This window comes from Rattus rattus, chromosome 6 (genome assembly GCF_011064425.1).
Source record: "Rattus rattus isolate New Zealand chromosome 6, Rrattus_CSIRO_v1, whole genome shotgun sequence".
NCBI classification, from domain to species: domain Eukaryota; kingdom Metazoa; phylum Chordata; class Mammalia; order Rodentia; family Muridae; genus Rattus; species Rattus rattus.
In genome coordinates this window covers 137504077-137526068 of record NC_046159.1, presented here as the reverse complement: position 1 = coordinate 137526068, position 21992 = coordinate 137504077, and the positions used below count along the sequence as shown (strand labels likewise).

General features: G+C 43.0%; 1 protein-coding gene across 4 annotated transcripts in view; it reads left to right on the top strand.

Moving 5' to 3' along the window:
- The window catches only part of Cdk14 (cyclin dependent kinase 14), a 475778-nt gene that overhangs the window by 110334 nt on the left and 343452 nt on the right, over positions 1-21992 (top strand). For 3 of the 4 annotated variants that reach the window (XM_032907014.1, XM_032907013.1, XM_032907012.1), the window contains one exon: positions 15048-15293. In XM_032907014.1, coding sequence (XP_032762905.1) covers positions 15048-15293 — 246 coding nt within the window. Of the gene's footprint in view, positions 1-15047; positions 15294-21992 lie in introns of those variants that run through there. The other variant, XM_032907015.1, reaches the window with a different exon arrangement.

The following is a 21992-nucleotide window of genomic DNA, read 5'->3' as shown; positions in this document are numbered from 1 at the left end:
TATGTGCTGTGTATGAGATGCTGGGAGATGTCTATGTGCTGTGTATGAGATGCTGGGAGATGTCTATGTGCTGTGTATGAGATGCTGGGAGATGTCTATGTGCTGTGTATGAGATGCTGGGAGATGTCTATGTGCTGTGTATGAGATGCTGGGAGATGTCTATGTGCTGTGTATGAGATGCTGGAGATGTCTATGTGCTGGGTATGAGATGCTGGAGATGTCTATGTGCTGGGTATGAGATGCTGGGAGATGTCTATGTGCTGTGTATGAGATGCTGGGAGATGTCTATGTGCTGTGTATGAGATGCTGGGAGATGTCTATGTGCTGTGTATGAGATGCTGGGAGATGTCTATGTGCTGTGTATGAGATGCTGGGAGATGTCTATGTGCTGTGTATAGATGCTGGAGACAGGCTTCCAGGAGAGAGGAGGTGGCACAAGCTTAGGTATAGTAATGTTAGTTTCCCCTGCAATCTCTCATAAGGAGTAAATTTGGAACTTTCTAGAGAGTAGAATGACGGCTTAGGGAGAGCCTCTTTACAGGCATTCACTTACAGGCAAATGGCTGTGGAAAGTCCACTCTGTGACAGTGGGGAACGGAACAGGTTTATCTGGTTTCCATCCTTGTGGATCTTAGCTTCTTGTTTTGTAAAAAAAATATTTTGAAGAAAAAAAATCTGTGGCAAGTCTTTGCTTTTCTGTTTTGGTAATCATGAAAGATGAATTGTATGCTTTGATTTTTTTTAAACTGTGTTTAAAATACACATCACACAGAATTTGCAAATCCCACCATTTTTAAACTTGCAGTCCAGTGGCATTGTTAAGTATGTTCAGTGTTTTGCAGTAATTGCTCCTATCAATGTCCAGAACTTCATCATCCCAAGCCATTAAATAAAAACTTCCACTCTCCCGTCCCCTCACCCCTGATACCCTTGATTCTACTTTCTGCGCCTGTGACTTGGTCTCTGCCAGGTACCGCCTTTCTTGTAAAGCACAGTGACGTAGCATTGGGCTGCTCTCACTTAGCGTCTCCACAGCTCACAGATCCAGCACCCTACATTGGACTTTCATTCCTTGGACAGCGTGCTTTATTACGGAAAAGATAGCAGTTTTCCTCCGTAGCGTAGGGTGTCACTAAATCAAGTTCCCATGTGGACATATGGTAGTAGATAAGTTAGAGTTTCTAAAGATATCCCCCAAACGGCAAGGAGGGAGGGTCAAAAAGCACCAAGGCAATCGCCTACTGGTATTCGTGTTGTTTACATGCCCTGGTGATTAGACACAGTCCCTAGACCACTTTCTTGTTTATTTGCGGATATGAGCAATGGTATTCATTGTGAAGCTGGATTGTGACTTCTGTCAATAAGACTTCACCTCCTGTGCAGTGAAAAACTCATTGTAACTGTAAAAGCAAAGATGATGGTGATGATGGTGGTGGTGGTGGTGGTGAAGATGATGATGATGAAGGCTTCCTCTGCACTTTGTGGGCTACCTTCTGTCCCCCAATACTGCTTTGACTCACAGTCAACTAGAAACCCCTAGATAGTATAGTCAGGAAGAATAGAGAGAGGTTATATACTTGATACCACAATAAACAGGTTTTCACTAGACAGGCAAGTTTAGCTTTATTAATAAAGTTTTTTCTTCCTTGAATTTCCCTTCACAGGGCTGCTTTTAAACCCAAGAGATTTTTTTTTTCCAATAGGTGGTTCCTTTCTAGGAGGTCATGTTATGGCCCCACCCAGAGCTATCAATCCGTTTGCTGTCAACTGGTTTGACAATTTCTGTTCTTGATCACTGGTGGGTTTATATCTGTGCTGGTAACTCCCAGCCCTTTCAAGGCACAGAGGCGCAAGTTCCCTATAGCAGTGTTTGTTATCCGAGCCATCCCTTTTTCTCAGTGGCCTTGGTCTCCCTCTTGTTGTCACTGGGACAGGGTCTCATGTCACATTGACTTTCTCAACTCAATATATAGCTGAGGCCAAGCGCTCGATTACGGAGGCGTGCAGCAACATGATGTCCTGTTCTCAGTGATTCCTAATGCGCTGCCCTCTTTTCCCTTTCTCTGTTATCGCCTGGCTTTGTGTATGAGGCAGATTCAGAATTAGATTAATTAAATGAATGTTTACTTTGGTGGTGAGGCGGAAGGGAGGCAGGGGGGCAGGCCAGAAAACTACATGCCAATTACCCATGCAGCTTTGGATTTCCTTTTCTTTTGTACCGGGAGAGGTGCATGGACGGGCAGGTTTGCAGGTGAGGCTCGTCCTTCCTTTTTCCTTCTAGGACATAGGATGCAGGGGATGTGTGCACTGTGGCCAAGAGCTTCTGCCGTGTAGTTTGCTCCTGCAATAAATCTCTGCGCCTGTGTTTACTCTCTGCATGGCCTTGGACGGGTGGCCCAGATCATGTGTGTTTCGATTTAATTACCTATGAAATTGAGATAATGATGTGCCCTCCTGCGGCTCTTGGTGGAGGCTGAGAGATTGTGTTGGAGGCAGTTTTCACAGTCACTGTTCTAGTAGAGCGCCATAATCCTTACCAGTGTCACTGCATCCAGGGACCTGCAATGTCCACCTCTGTTCTGACAACCGCCTTCCTAGCAGACCCCAGACCCTTTTCCAGTTTGCTTCATGAGAGAGCACATATGAGCATTTTTTCAACTTTACAGGACTGAGGAGGACAGACAGGAGGCTGTGACAGCATGCCCCAGCTCTCTGGTTTCCCCTGCCAGGCTTTGGGAGAGTGTGTGGTCGGGAAATGCTCTCTTCTGTCCAATCCACAAGCCATTCCAACCAGCAGCCCTTCCCTTCCTAAATGAGATCTTGCTAAAACCCTTGGCAGGGAGAAGCCTGTGGAAGCACCGGGCTTGTTTCAGGTGGCAGACACACAGCAGGATGTTTACATTCTGCCTCTTGGCTCCCTTCATCTTGGATTAGTGAGGAGCCACTATTGACTTCTCTGCTGCGGGAAGGGTAGACAGCAGGCCTTCATGGGACCAGGCGACTTCATTATCACACGATAGTCATTATTGTGGAAACCTTAGCTCTCTTCCCAGCAGATGGACCAATTGTGAGCGCTGCCTTGAAAGACACTTGCAGGTTTCTCTTTTTCTCTCAGAGGATGGTTGTTCCCTCTGTCTCTCTTCAGGAGCTCTGGGTGGTCAGTGGCTCTGCACGTGGGATGCTCTGCAAACAGTGAGAGCTTTGGATGCTAAGCTTATATTCAGCGACATCCTACATTTTCCAGAATCCTATGGTCAGGTTTGTATTTAGATTGATTTTATTGGAAGGTAAACATCACCTTTTAAACACTGCATCCTCACTCCTGACCACAATCGCTAAGTTATTATCCAAGCTCGAACGAAGCATTCTTTTCTCTCTCTCTCTCTCTCTCTCTCTCTCTCTCTCTCTCTCTCTCTCTCTCTTTTTAGAAAGATGTTTGATCCAGGTGAGATGATGGAAGTTGTGTTTATTTTTATGTGATTCAGAATAAGATGATGGTAGGGCATTTTATTTCTTCTTCAGGGAAGAATTTTCGAAGCGTTTGTATCTTTGTTCTTAAATACTGTTCGAATAGTTACCAGATGAGAAGAATTCAGGTCCTAGTGGATCAGTCTTACCCCGACTACTGTACTCTTTTCTGTCTCCATTGTTTGATGTTGTGCATTCTGGATGCTTTATCTTTCAGCAGGACCGAATAGAAAGCGGTCGGAGAGGTATAAATGTGAAGGTAGAACTGGCCTGGTTCGGTACAAACAGGCTAGGGGGGACTCAGTGAAGCTCAGAAGTGAGACAATAGGATTCCAAAGGCGCCCAGGATTGACCTTTGCACAGCCTTTCTGACAGATGACAGCTTCTGGAGTCTCTTATGATCTCTCTTAAAAAGCGAAAGGCAAACGGTCAGCCTTCCAGTGTGGGCAGAAGGCCGTCCTGGTTAGGCTAAAACACTGATCTCAGACCATCCCAATTGATTTGCTCTGAGGGCTTCTTAAACGGCACACAGCCTCAGTTTTTAAATTGTAGTTCATGTTAGTTAATTTCCTTGGCCAGGTTGCTTCCCACTAATGCATAATAATGGAGGATCTTTTGAAAATACACTGCTCTTCCTCTTTCTTGGGCAGGACCAAAAAGACAGAAACTTTACTAAAAAGGAAGAAAGAAAGGAAAAAAGAAAGAAAGAAAGAATTGTTTTTAAACCTGTACATTCTTTGAAAGAGGAGAAAAGAGTCCTTTTGTGCAGACATAGACTTTTTCTTGAAAGCTTTAAGGGAACAGTGTCATAAAGAAGAAACCAGTTAGCCATGCACTGGGAGCCGCTTTGCCTGGGTCAATGGCTCAGTTCTGCTGAGAATGGGCTTTCTGCTTGCAGTGCTGGGTGCTTTGTAGGTTGGCAGGGACTTCACTCTGTCGAGCAGCAGGACGGAGGCACTCTCTGGCCATGTTTAGATTCTCATCTTCACACAAACTCCTCCTCTGGTCCTTCTCACTATAGATATGTGGTCAGGGAGAAAACATGGGGATCAGTTCTACCGTTTCACCTCCCAACAGTGGATACTCCTATGTATTCATAGGGTCATCCTACATGAATGCATTCTCTCTCTCTCTCTCTCTCTCTCTCTCTCTCTCTCTCACACACACACACACACACACACACACACACACACACACACGGTGGTATTGGTATTTTAACCAGATTGCAATTGGGGATATCAAGCAGGATTCGGAGAGTTTGTATAAACCTTTTTTTGACCATTTGGGATTCTTAATAAAATGTACTAGGGCCATTGCTGTTTGAAAGGTGTTCCATTCAGCATTCCATGGAGCAGGATTCTAACCCATGTGCTTTTTCAGTCTGGAGAGGGCAGAGGGCTCTCTCCTCATGGTAGGGCTTATTGTATGGTAAGTACACAGTGTTTTGTACTCGCCTGTGGCTTTAAAATGTTTGTCTCTAGATAGAGCAATAACTTCTTTATAAACCTTCTCCCTTCAAAGATACCAAATAAACCTTGATAAATTAGCAGAGCACAGTTGTGGGTTTAATTCTCACAAGAAAAATATTAATGATATTAAAAAATAGGCATGATTTTAACATCAAAACCTTAACTAGAACATGCAAATGTCTCTTTACTAGAAGCACATAAGTACACCAACCTATAGGCAGGAAGTATGCTGTAATAATCTGTACTATTCATTCTTACCTTAATCTCATCACTTCTTGTTTTCAAAGAGAGGATGTTTATACACATTGGCCTTGTACACTATTGTTAGCAAACTTTATTTCAGTGCTTAAAATAATACTAATTATCTGAAATTGCCATTGTATTGTATGGAACGTTTGAGCAGAAACGTTACCCAAAGATGGCCATATGCTTGTCACTCCTGTGGTATGCAGAAATGGAAACAAAGTGTGTTTCTGAAAGAGTTGACTTCTCTCTTTTATTTGCCCATAACAGCAAAATATATCAATCCATAGTCTAGGGCATCCATCTTGAATCTGTAGGGCATCTTGTTAAAATTTAGATTCTGATGTGGTAGGACTCTGGTGGGCCTGACATTCCAGGCAGGGCCATTCCCGTTGGCCTGCAGCAAGGTATTTAGTGAGAGTCCTAACTGATAATAGCATGACCAAGACCCTACGTAGGCCTCAAGTAGTAACAGAGATGCTACTTTTACCTTGCTATGAGTCGTCATTAAACTTTAAATTTATCATTGTGATTTAACAAGTGAAGATACTAGAGTTTTATAAGTAACTGACTACACCTGTATGGACCTATAAGCAAAGTACATCTCACATAAAGCCAGTACTATAGTAAGTATTCTAGTAGACAAAGCTGCTAAGAATTATGCGTACAGCATTTACCAAAACTTCAGCTGATTGAAGTGTACGTCCATATTCCCACTAGCATTAGTAAAACAGTTGTCCAGCTTGCTGACGATAAACACTAGATCCCAGAGAGACTGCAGTTCCCGAGGCGGCAGGACACACGTGACACGCATGACACACATGACGCAGCTTTCATTTTCACTCAGCTTTGCCTAATCGTTGATGCAGGGAGCAAAGAAAACTAGGTCAGATCCAAGGAAAGAAGTCAGTATAGAAATACATGTTTTATTATCCCAGAGAAATGAAATGGCGACAAATCCTGGCGAGGATAGAGGGGAGAGAAGTCTTTCTGTATGGTCCGTGCATCCATGCTGGAAGTCAGTATAGCTTCCTCAAACTTAAGCCGGATCCAGCCATAGCATCCCTAGGCGTGAACTTCTGGGAATCTGAAGTTAGCATTGCACAGAGAGATGGGCACACTGACGACTACTGCAGTCCTATTTGTGAGAGTCAAGAGAGAGGGAGCTGCTCATCATCAGTAGATGACCAAGACTCAGCTCTATACAGAATGGAGTTTCGTGGGGAGACACATAGAAGAATGACGTCATGCCATTTGCAGAAAAATGGACGCACCTAGGAATCATCATAGTAGGTGAAATGCATCAGATTAAGAACCACGAGCATTGCATTTTTCTTCCTTCCTTCCTGTGGATTCAGGGGAGAAAGAGACATGAGAGTAGATGAGGACTGTCTACAAAGAGGAAGTGACCAGTGGGAAGGGTAAGAGTGTGTGTGAATAAATGTGAGAAAATGGGATAGTGTGACCCATTTTCTACAATGGCTAGTTACAAAAATGAGTGGATATTTAAGATAGCATTTGAAAACAGGATCATCTTAATGGCTATCGAACTCTGGTGAGAAGGAACAGCTGGAAAAGCATTTCCATTGACCAGAAAAGACCTCAACTCAGAGGGTGTCTCCTTTAATGTAATGCCTGATAGTGATTTTTAAGACAGCCTACTTTTAGTTAAAGGCAAAGACTTATTATTGAGTCATTATTGGCAGAGCATTTATTTCCTGGCCATGCTCTTACCTTTTAGGACGCTGCAAGAAACAGAAAACATGGTTTATATACTCAAGTATTTACAGTTTGGGCATGAAATATAACTAGCACATGAGAAAGATAACGACAGCCAAATAAAAACAAAGACAAACTTCCTGATGCTCCAACCAAACATAGGAAAGCAAGCTTATAGGGTAGGCTCTGAGGCACAATCGAAAAGTGATACAGGCGTTGGGGATTTAGCTCAGTGGTAGAACGCTTGCCTAGGAAGCGCAAGGCCCTGGGTTCGGTCCCCGCCCGAAAAAAAAAAACCAAAAAAAAAAAAAAAAAAAAAAAAGAAAAGTGATACAGTTTGTAGTCAGCTGTGGTTGCAGCAATGACATCGATGCCGGCAGAGAACTACTGTGGAATAGAACCGAGGTTGCCAAACATCCTACAGTGTGAATTGCTGCACCGTGCTATGCTTGATTGATTGCCTAGTCAGACTGTTCATGCTGCCATCACTGAGAAACGATTCTGTGATCTCACAGTTAATGAAAATACGAGTCCAGAGATACCAGAGGAAATGTTTATGGTGCGTACCACCTCTATACTTTGTGAATCCCGTTTTCCGAGGAGGAATCGCACATGAAAGGAAACATAAAGAAGCTATTTTATTTGTCTGGCATTTGATATATTTAAAGACACTCACCAGTTATTACCTGGGAGCTGTTTTCATGCCAGAGGCAGTCAAGGTCAAAGTAACTGCTAGGCAGAACAGTGTCCTGTCCGGCAGGCGAGAATGGTTAAGAGACTTGTTGCGTATTGTTCTGAGCTAATGCGTCTTAGTTAGTGCTGTTATAGACAACTTGATTTTGGCAAAAAAAAAAAAAAAAAAAAAAAGATGCCAAGTGATAAAACCTGCGCACAGGTCTCATTGCACTCACATACAGTCAGCACTTCCTCTATCTGTGTTCCATGCGTTCACCATTTTTATCTACATAGCTGCACACACAAATAGACATGCGAACACACAAATTGAGAAGAGAAGAGAAACCCCCACCTGCAAAGAGAGAGGATGCGGTCCTTTCCAACCAGACAGGTTAGCATAACAGACAAAGGTGGCGATCATGGATCTTGTTCCAGTGGGGTTATAAATTCCTTTTATTCTTTGTAATTTTGTGCCTATCTATCTTTTTCTAGGTGAAATTCCCTTAAAGGTAGAATCTTTTTGCTTCATGATTAAAAAAAATATGTTTTAGGGGAGAGGGAATACTTTACACAAAATCTTGTAAATGACTGTTAGGAGCGATTCTGAGAGTAGTTGTTGAGTAGGAGAAAATTCTTAGTCTTCCATGGGTGTAACATACAGTGGAGAAAAGAACAACAAAACAAATAGCTACGGATATATGATATTGCCAACATTGTGCCTCTCCCACAGTTTGCGCTGGTCCCGTGATAGATACTCCCTTCAGAAGCATCCGGAGACCATGACCTAGCCACTGTTAGATGTGTAGAGCATATTCGACATGAGTCGACTTGGCACCATTAAAAGCCATTCTTTTCTGGTAGCTGCCTTCTACAGTGAGTGTGGGACAAGCAAGTAGCAAAGGCCACTCAGGGATCTTAGAGACATGCCAATCACCAGCAAACAGCTGATTTGAAGGGACAATTTTCAACCTGACTGACTTTACTGTTATTGAATACCAGGCTTAACCGAATTAAGTCGTGCTGGTTCGCGTACATGGCTGAGGCTTCAGTAGACAGTTGTCTAGGTTTTACATAGCTGGAAGCAAAATTCATAGGTCAAACTCTGACTTCTGAAGACTCTAATGCTGTTTGAATTGCCTGACTTTTATTACCTTTCTTTCTTTTTTAAATGTCTTCTTTTCTTCAACCAAGTTAGGATCTACCAACAAATCAGCAAACTTCTGTTAAGGATGGATTGAGCCAACTCCACGAGATAGAACTCTACCTGATATTATTAATAAGGCCAAGATCCTGGAACTAAATGATCCATGCATCCAGCCCCAGTGAAGACCTATTATCATTCTGTTACATTAACACAGCAGTAACACTTCTTCCGATGATATTCATAAAACAATGCTCAGCCCCAATTGGAGAAGCTTCTTCTTATAGCCGATGGCAACACATCTTGGACAATGTGCAGAGCATGTGAGACTTAGGAGTCCTCAGCCCCGAGTGGGATGTTTCTATCACAATCTCCCCTTCAAGGCTCAGGGATCTATATAGAGAGGGGCAGGGGGGTTGACGATAAGGATCAGAGGTGGTTTTAAAGGGAACAGCAGAGCAAATGCACATGCGAACGCACAGAGACTGACCGAGTGTGCAAGACCTTCACAAGCTCAAGCCAGACAGAATCCCAACAGGAAGAAGGGGCAGTCCCACCCTTAATCAAGAAGCCATTTGCAAAAGATAGCTGCTGGGAGAAGGGAAATCTGCTTTCTTCAATGGAGTGATACTGGGTGCATCAGCCACACTTCATGCTCAGGAGTAGTTAACCAACATGAATTGGACTCCGGCTTTTTAGTAACTACTTTTTGTTTTTTGGGTTTTTTTTTTTGATATTTGTTTTAGTTTTTATTGTATTAGAGAGAAGGAACATGAAGTTGGTGGTAAGGGAAGCAGGGATGAACTGGGAGGAAAAGAATTTTATAAAATATACTATATGAAACTCTCAGAGAAAAAAAATACTAAGTGGGCCAGGCTTAGTCAGATGAATCTTTCCCTGTTCTCATCTCTCACCTACATCAACAATTCAAGTTTTGTTGACTTTGTTGGAAAAAAAAAACCAACAGTTTATTCTGGTATTTGTGATGATTTATTCTTTTTAAGTGTTTTCAAGCACCACAAGGCAACCCTGCTTATGTAATTCTTGTCACTTCTGTTTTTAAATGAAGTGCGAAAAAACCTCAGCTGGGGAAAATATCTCCTAATTCCCATCAGTGTTGGCATGCCTTGTTTTCACATGAGGTGATGGTGTGCCTGTTTACTGCGACTGGCCTTGGGCACATGTGCCCAAGATAGTTTCTTCCGGGCCCCATAATCTGAGGAGACTACTTTTAAACTACGGAAGCTTGTTGTGCTTTCATGAGTCACTGAGGTTTTGAGGGGCTGTAAAATGAATACAAGACAAAGCCATCAACCCATGGAAGAGGTAGATTGTTGAGATCGTTAATTAAAAGGAACCTTTGTAGTGTAAGTGTAAAAACTATAGCAGTCACTGAAGGGAGTCATGGGAAAGCTTGTTTTAAGTGTCTGAGATTGAATCAGCAGAGGGCCTCAGGAGAGAGGTAATTTTTTTTTTTTAGCACAGTTGTGGCTTGGCTTGAGAAGTCTTTTCATCCTAAAATGACCTCCAAAGTCTATGCAGCAGATGGTAGAAACTGATGGTCTGTGGAATGCTCTAAGTCCCCTGTGCTTGGAGCAGTTTTAGTCTGTACTCTTTGTGCACGACCCAGTGCTCATATCCTTAAAACCATGGGTAGCTAATAAAATCAGTTAAAATTAATTTGGGGACTGGAGAGATGGCCCAATGGTTAAGCGTGCATATTGCTCTTGCCTAGGACCAGCATTTGGTTTCCAGTACCCATGTTCAGAGGCTCAGAACCGCCTGTAACCAGCTCTGAGTTGTCTGACACCCTTCTCTGGCCTCTGCTGGTACCATACACATACACTCTTCCTCTTGTGCAGATGCCCTGGCTCTGGATCTCTCCCACACCCATACACACTTACATATAAATCTTTAAACCTTTAAATTTAATTTTCTTTCTCAGTATTTAATCTCTGATTACTGACTTAGTCAAATTGCCCTACTTTCCCAGACTAATTTCCATGATTCTAACATATTTCATAAATGCTAAATAAACAACATGATTGCTACAAGTTATGTTGCCGCATTTATGTGTGCCCTGCTATAAGACAGCAGCATTATGGGTTGGGTTAATTTTAGTCTTGAAAGCCTTCCTAAGCATGATAGATCTACTGACTTACCTTGCCTCCCCAGGAAGTTGAATATTAATTCTCCCTTATGTGGTCTTGGTATCATGCTCTCTTTATAGTTGCCCAGCAGCATGGGTTAGCGAATCTTGGTTGTTGATCATTTGGTGTCGTGCTCGCCTTGTCTAAGTTAGTGACTCAGACTTGAGTCATGGGATGGCACTCAAACTGACTTTCCTCTTTTAGGGGTTACTTCACATATGCTGTTAGAAGTTAAATTATTTTTAAGACTCCCTTCTGCCGATGGACATTTCTTTCTACAGTCTGTTGTCTGTCCCCCAGATGTGCATTTTGTAATACGTCATTTGGGGAACGTTACCTACCCTTCAGCATACTGCACTGTTGTGTTGCCTGGGCTCGTTCTCTTGTTTCTATACTGATACCACGGATCAGCCTCCCACCCCACCCCAGTCCCTGAGCAGCCCTCCGTGTCTTCAGTGAGTTTTCTACTTGGTCTAGTCTATTCGGCTGCTCACCATTCCCTGTGTTAAGACCAGGTATATTGTATTTCATTTATTAAATGTTTTCTATTGCAACTGCTGTTTCTCCTTCAGTAGCTTTTATCATTGGAAATCAATTTAACTCGTTTTTTAGTAACTCATTTGATTTAAACACAATATTATGTTTTTTTGATGGTCAAATAAGCAACCACAGTTTTGTCAGTAGGAACTCTGTTAGACCAATTCTCTTGCTAACATTTTTTCCTGATATTTTAAAAAGGATCTTAACTTCCTAGTGAATAGCTAGAGGTCTCCTAGACTCCATTTCTTTTTCTTTGATTCTTTTCTCCAACCTGCCCAGGACACTTATGTCCTGTGAGCAGGAAACAATTCTTTTCAGTGGGAGGCCCAACATCAGCCAGAATCCAGGCATGCAGTGCGGATGAATATAAAAGTTGGAGATGGATGAATGGGTTACTGTTTATTGGCTAGGGAAATCTCCTTTGTTAGGTACTTGCTAATAGGTTATAGAGGGATTCACAGGAAGATGTGGTTGCAGGAGAATAGCTCCTGCATGTAATTTGTCTTCTGGTCCCTTTCTGACTGCTGGGTCTACATTATTCACTCAAGGATTTTATGCTCTGAGTGGCTTCCATCGAGGGATGGATACTGTTCTTCTTTCGCCTTGCTGGATCCTTTTCTGAACCAGAGCTTTTGTTAAACCCAGGGTCTCCAGGAGAACTGTCAGATGCGTGTGCAGGAGCAGCAGAGCTGACCCCAGGTGTTTCAGAAAGGCCTGAGCTTGGCTTTTGGTTGCACTCACAGTTAACAGAGATGGGCAGATCACATTTACGTCCCGTGTCCCTGATACTGGACACATGACACCCGTCTAGAAGAGTGTCTAGTTTACGTTGCCTTATGTGGAAAACTCAGTGTAGATTTCTTTCCATGATGAAGACTCATGCCCAAAGAAGGTGTTGATGTTGGTATGATTCATGGCAGCCTGGAGGCCAGCACAATTGTACAGAAGCTTAATTATGTGGAGAAACTTGTGCACGAGTCTTAGAATGTTCATGTGTTATGAAGCAATGGGGGATGGCACTCAGTATGTAGTTATCCACAGCAATTGTGACAACCATTGCTTAATCTGTCCTGGATTTGTTAGTGATATATGCAGCCTTGGTATTTTGTTGTTGTTGTTGTTGTTGTTGGTGGTGGTGGTGGTGGTGGTGGTAGTGGGTTTTCTGTTTTTGTTTTTGTGTAAGTCCTGTTCAGGTATCAGAATGCTTCAAGCTGTTTCAGTAACAATGTGCATATGAGGCTTCTACTCTCAGGTAACATAGTACCACAAAGGTATAGGCCCCTTATTTCAGTTGCCATAGGCTGAAAGTCTGGATATGCTATAGGGTTTCCTCACCGAGATCTTTCTAGATGAAATTAGGTTGGTGATTCTGAACCTGGAGCTCAAGGTCCTCTAACATGTCCACAGGGCTACTTTTACTGTGTGTACAGTTGTTTGGCTTCCATTTTTCCCGATCGTTGTCAGGCAGAGGCCATGTTAAACCTTAGGGCCTCACAGTCCTCAGGATCATCATTGGTGTCTTTCGGACTGGTCAGCCCCACAGCTTACTGACTTGTCTTTCCTGGTCTTGCAGGGATCTCCTAGTCTTGTTCATCCCACCAGGTGATCTAATGCTTACATATGGAACAATATGATTGCATGGTATCCCTTCATAATTGCATGGAATAGGGAGGGAGCCATTCAGAGGCAAGAGATGGTAGGTGTTGTTTTAGAATCCACCTATTGCAATGAGCCTCAGCTAAAGAACCTTGGTGATTGCTCATCACGAACATATGTGTTACTGTTTTAGTGTCAGGATTGTGCTTTTTAAGTAGTAGCTGTGGGGCAGATGTCTCAGAGCCTCTGTTCTTTCGTGTCAAACATGGGATGATTAGTTATTTGGATGAATCTTTTTGTATATGATTTCTTACAAGAAGACTGAGCAAGGCATTATGGGAGAAGGATTCAATAACTTGGTATGGCCCTTACTTTCAAGAATTTAGATAAAGAATTGTTGAATCTTAGATGCTGGAGAGAAGACTCGGCAGGTAAGAGCACTTGCTGCTCCTGCAGAGGACCTGTGCTCTGTTTTCAGCATCTACTTGGCAGCTTACAAGTGTTTGCCACTCCCGTTCCTGGGACCCCAACGCCATCTTCTAGGGTCTTTGGGCAACAAGCATGTATGTGTGCATTTGCTTTTCAGATGGAGTCAATTTGTATGCTATCCCAAAAGTAGATCTTTAAACTTTAACCGTATGAGCTTTCATGAAATCTTTTCCGATTTTCCTCATTCGATAGCCATGCAGATACTGCTTACTTAAGGAAAAACCATGAAAGCAATGTCATTCAAAATAATAGTTTCTTTAGAGAGAATTGTGAACACAGTGTGTGGGTTTTCTGTGGCTGTGACACAATGCCCGAGGTTCCCTGAAACCTGGAGAGATTCCTCTGTGTCCACCACAACTCTCCACACTTGAGCTTGACTGTTGTTACGGAGTCTGAAGTGAAGCAGAACAGCCCGGTCAAGGTGCAAAATAGAGGAAAACTGCTCGTGTTATGGTTGCTGTGAATCCTAGTGAGAGCAAGGGCAAGCTAGAGAGAGATGCAGAGGGAGTGTGGGACAGAGATGGAGAGAAAGAAGGGTGTGGAGAGAATGTTCTAGAATCCAGAAGTTAAGGAAACGCACAAAACCAATGGCCTAACTTCCTTCTGCTGGGCCCCACCTAATCACGCTTCTGCCACCTCACAGTGAAGTTGAGAAGAAGACCACCAACACTTTCACACATGGCCTTAGGGACTCCTAAGATCAAAAATGTCACACTTGCCTCACAGGAGAGCTACAGATTGCCAGCAAACTCCAGAAGTTCTAGAGGCTAGGGAACATGAAACAGCTGCAATATAATATGGAAAATGGGAACAACACACCAAAGGACTAAATTAAACCGTGAAGGAGCAGGCTGGGTACTCAGAGAGGGACCCTGGCTGTTGGGGGTGGGGTGGGGAACAGGGGACCCCGTGCTGTAAGGTAAACAACCTTCAATTGAGTGTCACCAGGGGTCGTCCACTGTTAGTATAATTTGTTAGCTTTGGAGTTCAAAATAAAAACACACAACCATCTTCATTATTTATTACCTAACCAGCATTTCATTCCAGTTTGGACATGAAGTCAAGGTGGGGCATATTTTCAACCTGTCTTCAGACATAAACCTTTGAAACAAAGTAAAACCTTTGGTGCATTAGCTTCTGTAACTTCTCTCAACTCTGTGGCCTTCAGTAGGTGCTCCTCAGATCCAGGCCGACTGTGGGCGGGGTTTCTGTTGTTTTGTACTGTGTTTTGTTGCTTATGAGGTTAGGTTTAATTCATATTTTTTGATAATGTACAAATACCCACTTGCTGTCAGATGATAGAATCCGGGACAGAGTCAAGAACCTTGTAGGATATGTGGCTGTGGCATGCTTTCCTTTGTTTGGTTTTAGATGGATAGGTAACTTTTCTTAAAATGTAAGTGGTGAGTTGATGAATTTACATGGAATAATATAGTAGACTTTTTTGATATTTCTTGAAGTTGGAATGGGACAAAAAAAAAAAAAAACAACAAAAGCATGTGTAGTGATAGCGATGTTTCAGTGAAGAGTCCTCAATTCATTTCTTTGCTTTTCCAGATATGTGTCACAAAGATGTCTACACGGAACTGCCAGGGAATGGATTCAGTGATCAAGCACCTGGACACGATTCCTGAAGATAAAAAAGTCAGGGTTCAGAGGACGCAGAGCACCTTTGACCCATTCGAGAAACCGGCCAACCAGGTCAAAAGGGTACATTCTGAGAACAATGCTTGCATTAACTTTAAGTCCTCCGCTGCTGGCAAAGAGTCACCTAAAGTCAGGCGGCATTCCAGCCCCAGCTCGGTGAGTAGAGACTGCTACCTTCCATTTATCACGGAGTAGACAGAAGACCTAGCCTTCGTCTGGCCACACCCTGGGAGGAAGACGGCAGGAGGTGTTCACAGTGAGGCTTTATGCACTCTCTCCCAGGGTGGTTGAATATTTTGGAAGAGAGAAAGCTATAAGCAGACTCTTGAGTGCCCAGCAAGCAAATGAATGAAATAATTTAACTTGTTTTTAAAAAACAAATAAAACCCCCACCTTTTTCTTATTTAAAAAAAGAATTGTTTTCGAGTTAGGCGAATTTGTCACTAAAATCTCTTGATTTCAGCCTCTTAGAGATGTTTCAGAACTTTTCTGTGCTTGTGAGACATTTCTAAAGCCGCAGACTCACAAAGCATTTCATTCACTTCAGGAGTGAACGTTGTTCACGAGGGTCTCACGGTTTGTTTCCAATGGACACTCTAGTATGTAACGGCAAGGCACTGATCCTCAAAGGGAAAGCCCTTTACTTTCAGGAGATCCTAAGCCCTGAACCAAGCCGGTTCTTGCCTGTGACCAAGGTGCCCTAGTTGTTTGTAACAGAATCCTCAGGATTTCAAAAGTAGAAATTCACGTTTCCTCATTCTAGAGCTGGGAAGCCCTTGCTCAGGGTTCTGGCAGTGTTTAGAGAAATGGCTGATTCTAGAACAAAGGCAGAGAAAGTACAATTATAAACTAATCTCACTGGTTGGGATGAGAAACAGATGAGCTCATTGCCCTCTACAGGTTGGTCTCACTTCTCAGTTTCACAGGGATGGGGACATTTCCAACATCCCCTTTATGGAAGAGGCTTTCAATTTCAAGTTGCTTGCTGCCTTTCACTTGGAAAATTGCAATCAGAACCTGTGCTTCCAGGGCTGGCTGGCACTTAGCATTGTAAAAATATCCTGTGATCTTTTGAAATGGAGTAATTTTCAGATTTAACGGACACTTAATAATCTTTTGACATGGATGCCGGAAGACTTTAAAACTGAGGGGAAATGTTAAGGGAACTAAGACTCTGTTATCTTGCTAAGAACACGTGTCACTTGAAGAAACATCGACTTCACACTTTTCATGAAAGCAAGACCAGCACAGGCCCTAAGGAGCTTAGGTAGTACTGGATGATAGAGCTCAAGTAAACAGGTAGGATGATGACACTCCTGAAACTTGGGTGTGCGCCTCCCAAATCCTTTCGTGCAATCTTTTTGTGTAACTACAAGGTAGGATTTGCTTGGGTCACAGCTCTGCCATTAACTTCTTCACTTTAGTATTATGTGAAAGAAATTTAGAGTTGTGTGTGGAGAGCAATCCAGATCCTACCATATTGAGAATTGTATGTAGTTGCTGTGTAGTTACCCTGTTATAGTGTGTGTCGACCTATGGTTGGTTCGTAGAAATTATCATACTAAATATTGTAATGAGGCAATCTTTACTAAAAAGTACTGAGTTCGAATCAAATGACCGTCTATCCTCTGTTATTTGGGATTCTGAGCTACAGTGAGCAGGCCTAGTTCTCCTTTTTGTTGGTGTTGTTTTTGTTCTAATTGTTCCCATAAGTGCAACATGCTTTTACAACTTTTTATTATTATTTGTAACTTGTTATCGATTCTTTGTGAGTTTTACATCATGCACCCAAATCCTACCCATCTCCCATCCCCCTCATATCTGCCCCTTGCCCCTTCAACCTCTCCCAAAAATCCTACACAAACAAAAGAACAACAACCACCAACACAAAGGCACAGAAAACATCTCACCGTGGAAGCTGTAGTGTGCCACAATGTGTCCCACAGTATATCCTTCTGTCCACACATCTTCACTCAAAAATGTCTATTGCAATTGAGTCATTGGTCTGGTTCGAGGTCACTGTCTTCTGTGACACCATCTATATTGGAGCCTCATCAGGACACTTCCCAGTCATCCCACTGTTATCCCTGTCATGGAGGTCCTGCAACACTGGGAAGCAGGACTGGGTCTTCCACATGCCCCAACCGGGTGCTGCCCGTGTGGTAGCAGAGTTGGTCAGCCCATCGGCTCTACCTCGTCTGCAGCACCAGGGAGAGCTCTCCAGCTCTGGCTGAGCCACCCAGTGCTACCATGAGCAGGAGGCTGGGTTAGGTTCCATGCCATCTGGGCCAGCTCTCCTCAGTCCCCGAGGGGAGGATACCCACCCCACCTCAGGGCAGATGAGCGGAGGCGCCATCTTTCTCTCACGCACATCCTCAGGCCTGGCTTGCCCATGGTCCCTGGCTGCCCAAGAGAGGTTCAGGGTCTCCTCTGCTGCGTGCTGCAGCTGGCTAAAGACCGCCATCTCACTCTCCCAAGGCTCCGGGGCCAACCCTCTCAACTGCTGCAGGTGCTGAGGGGCGAGTGAGGTGAGGAACAAGATTCTTAAGTGTTTCTTTAAAAAAAGATCCTCATCTCCGTATTTTAAAATTTTTGATAATTTCTGGTTCTATACAATAATCTTGATTTATAATTATACTTTCTCCATCTTGTCAATAAGGAATTGATTCCTTGTCAAGAAAAGCTGGGGCCCACCCGTCTGATACACTTGTTTTTTCTCTTTCCTTAAAAAGTTTTTTGTTATTGCAAGTTCCTTGAACATACTTTAAAAGGTCAAATATGCTAAAATTCGGGCAGATGGTAATGTCAAAGGTTTTGAAACCCATCATGTAATTAGAGAAACTGCTAGAGTAAAACCGAACCAGTGGACAATTTCTCGAATAAGCACACAACACTCAATGGCTCATGGGAGTGGAGGAGAGCTAGGAAAGTGCAGGGAAGTCTAGGGGACCGGTATTTAGGAAGTCTCTAGCCTTTCTTTTGGGAATATTCTAAAATGACAATTTGGCACACTTTCATACCCTACATGAGAGTATTGGAATAAATTCTGCAAAAGGTAGATTCAATAGGAGGTTCAGGAAGCAGTGACATAAAGAAGTGGCATTACATATAGCTGGTGATTTATAGGATAATAAGGAATACACAAAAAGAAAGTTTCCTCTATTACGTTTGTATATATGAACACATTTATCTAACATTTAAGCTTACACTAGCATATAGCATTTGATGATATATGATATATGGTACAGGATACTCATAATACTCATAAATACAGGAAGTAGGGTGTACAATGACTAAGTGTCTAACTTTTATTACTCTTAACTGCATTTTTTCATTGGTCCATATCTGGCAAGAGGAGTTAGCCTGTTTCACCCTGCACAGCGATGTTAGTAAGATTATTTGATACCTGTGACAACCATAGGTAATCGTGCCCCATGAGAACCATTGGCACGGCTTTCTGTTAGTTTTGGAAGCATTTCATGATAAAGCAGTGGTTGCTAAATCCAAGAGTGCCCTTTGTCCCCATACAGCAGCACCCATTGCGCCTTCTTTGCATCGGTGTTTCAGGTGTTTCAAAACACTGGTTAGTTGCGTTGCCTCTAAGAGTAGAGTCGGGCAGAAAGGACAGCGGATGAAGCGCATTACCATGCGCCTACTGCTGTTATGATGAGGAAGTGATGATTTCTTACACGTAGTACCTAAAACAGTAGACATGATATCAAAGTGCCACACCTTGGAATGAGGATATAAGTCAGGGGCAGAAAACTTGTCCATCATGGATAAAGCCCTGTGTTCAGTCTCTAGTACTGCACAAAGGAAAAACACAGCAAAAAGCCAGAGGCTAAAACCACTGCAAACCTTAATCACACCTTCATTTCATGTGCATGTATGTTCCTGTGTGTGTGCATGCATACATGCATGTGTGTATGAGTGTGTGTGTGTGTGTGTGTGTGTGTGTGTGTGTGTTTTCCAGCTACTGTTTGTTACAGGTTAGGAACAGTGGCTGAAGTCCAAGAATCAAGACTACAGTGATATCAGTGGCTATAATGCTAGTCTATACTTGTAGTCACCCCTGCCCCCAGACCATGGCATGTTAAAATTCAAGCAGATTATAAAGATACAACGTTATAACAATTAAGGTGTTTTAAAAAGGCATTCGATAGTCTGTTTCCAACATTTTGCTGAGTGCCTGCTTTCTCCCGTAGCAGTAGTATTGAATGCAATGACAGACAATATGGGCGTTCACTAGCCTTTGCTGTCTGTCACTTTCTGCCCAGCCTATCAGTACTCTCTTACTGTTGGGATCTGTAGCTGTTTGGAGTCCCAAAGGTAGACTTTCTTGGTTTCCCAGGTTAGAAGGTATTTATTAATTAGGGATGACATCTGCCAAGCTTATTTAGGTGGAGTTTCTCCATATATCCTACAAACCCCTGCAGAGATAAACCTTTCCATACCGTGGAAAGCTTCTTGTCCTGCTAGGTAGCGCCAACCTGGAGAGAGAGGACAGAGGTATGGGTTTGCAATGAGGGTCCTCCCAGACTCATTCTGGGTTAAGTGTCCTCTTTCCTTTCTCTTGGGAGTGAAAAATCCCCACATGGAACCAAACCTCTTGGCATCCTGTTCCCATGTCTGGTACTTGGACCCGTACCTTTGTCCAGCGTTTAGTTCAGCTTTACCATCAAGTTCTCCATTAACTTGGATTGCCTTAGTGATGCAGCAGTACTGAGCGGTAAGATCCTGTTCAGGGGTATGAGGAATAAAACAACATGACTGGCAGCAAGTGTAGATCGTAAGTGTTTGTTATGAGGTTACCCCTTCCCTCCCTTACTGTAATCGACATGTAGCACACAGAGTACCTACTGCGACAGTTCTTAGTCGTGGATTTCTTGCAGTCGGTGGTATCTGGTCTTACATGGCTGCCTAACGAAGGCCATGCATTGAAGACTTGGTCATTACCCATGCCTCACGAGGTCGGACCTAGACAAGGGAAACTAGGTCATGTGTCCTTCCAACCTACTTGTTTCTCTCGTCTTCCATTTTTCTTTCTCTTCGTTCCCCTCTCCCTTCTCTTCCTTTCTCCCTTCCCCTCTCTTTTCTTCTGCCCCAATCCCATCTGCTATGAGGCAAAGAGACCTTCTGATATATGCTCCTCTCTCTCATTTGGAACTGAGCCATCACAGGCCACAAAGGTGGCCATGGAGTCAGGTGACCCTGAAGCCATGAATCCAAGAAAAGCCTTCCTCTTCTGAGCTGTGAATCTTAGGTAGTTGTCAGGATGTATGAAATGCTGAGGACAGAGGGCTTCTCCACAGCCTCAAGCAAATGGCCTCTTATTCTTACTGACAATGAGAATTAGTCTCCCATAAAGTCAGTATGGAGTTATGTATATATCATTGTAATGCACGTGCACGTTAAGGGCTACTCATGCATTTTATAATGGTGCAGTTTAAACAACCACCCCTGCCCTTAGGAATGAGAGTTCAGCCTAACGTAGAGCTAGGCACAATTAATATTCCCATCATTTGGGTGAAAACTCAATCCATGGGATTATTTTCCAGCACAGTAGTAATAAAGGAAAGGTTTTTATTCCTCATCGACTACTTTAATTTTGGTTCTGCCGGTAGCTACAGCATCCCTGGTAAGTTCTGTTACTTCTCCAGCCTTGCATTCTCCATACCCACATAGCATAGATAGTAGAACCAATCTCCCAATGTGTCTATCAGGATTATATTTAGGTAATAAAGGCCAAAGGCTGACGAGCAAACCGTTAGTATTTTCGGTATTTGTTACCTCTATTGAGACACGGCATGGGGCTGTTCAGGCCCTGCCTCCTGAGTGGCGGCGTGGCCAGCCCTGTTCAGCTGTAGCAGGCGCACCTTCCATTATCCAGACCAATGTTCCCCTCCAGTGATCCAGACAATTGACAGTCCTTCGCACTTCTATTCTCTTCTTGAAAAATGTATTAACATTATCTCATTAAATCCAAATGTCTCTATGGAGTGTCTGTTAGCAATTACACATTAGCCATCCATATTTCCAAGTCACCACGGTGCTCTCAAGCGTGTGCTCTAAGTAGAGAAGTGATAAGAAGGAGACAGTCGTCCCAGAAGGCTGTGTCCACCTGAGGTCACATTGCTGGAGCTAATGCACAGGGTGTCTGACGGCATGTTGATCTGATCTGGTGTCTTCATTTAAACAGGATGGAATGATAAAGTTGCGTGAAGAAAGGCTTGATCTTTTAATTTAAAAATAGGACTCCCCCTTCCTTATAGAGTACACTTGGTCTTGTTCATTTGATAGGGGGGGTTTACTCTTGGCTTCTTTAAACACTTGGCACTTGGATTTCTTATTTATATACATGGTAATTGCACACCAGACTACTTTTCCATGCTTAAAATAGAAGACTCATTTGTGAGACTCTAATCCTCAAAGCTCAGACTGTCTCATACACGCCCTGTTCCAAAGAACCATTCTTTCAGAGACCAGAACTCTTCTGAGAGAGGAACCCCATGCCTTTGATTCATCTGACGAAGCCTGTATGATTGAGCTGCAAGTTATTCGGCATTTCCACAGTGTCTATGTGTCAGTTCCACAGGGCGAATAACTGATTGCTTTGCTGCAAAATGTGGCAAAGTGTTAACTTCCTGCCCCTGCAGGGTCAATAAATAGGATGTACTTTAGCCACGATGGTTAATACACCCAAGTCCATTTAGTTAGAAAAATAAACCTATGTGCCATTGGTATCTTCTCTAGCTTGACCTTCTTTCTTGTGAATAAAATAGGGAATTTTATTTATAACGTGAAAACTCTAATGTTTAAAATTTTTTTCTCCATGCAGTTTTTTTAAGTGTTGCT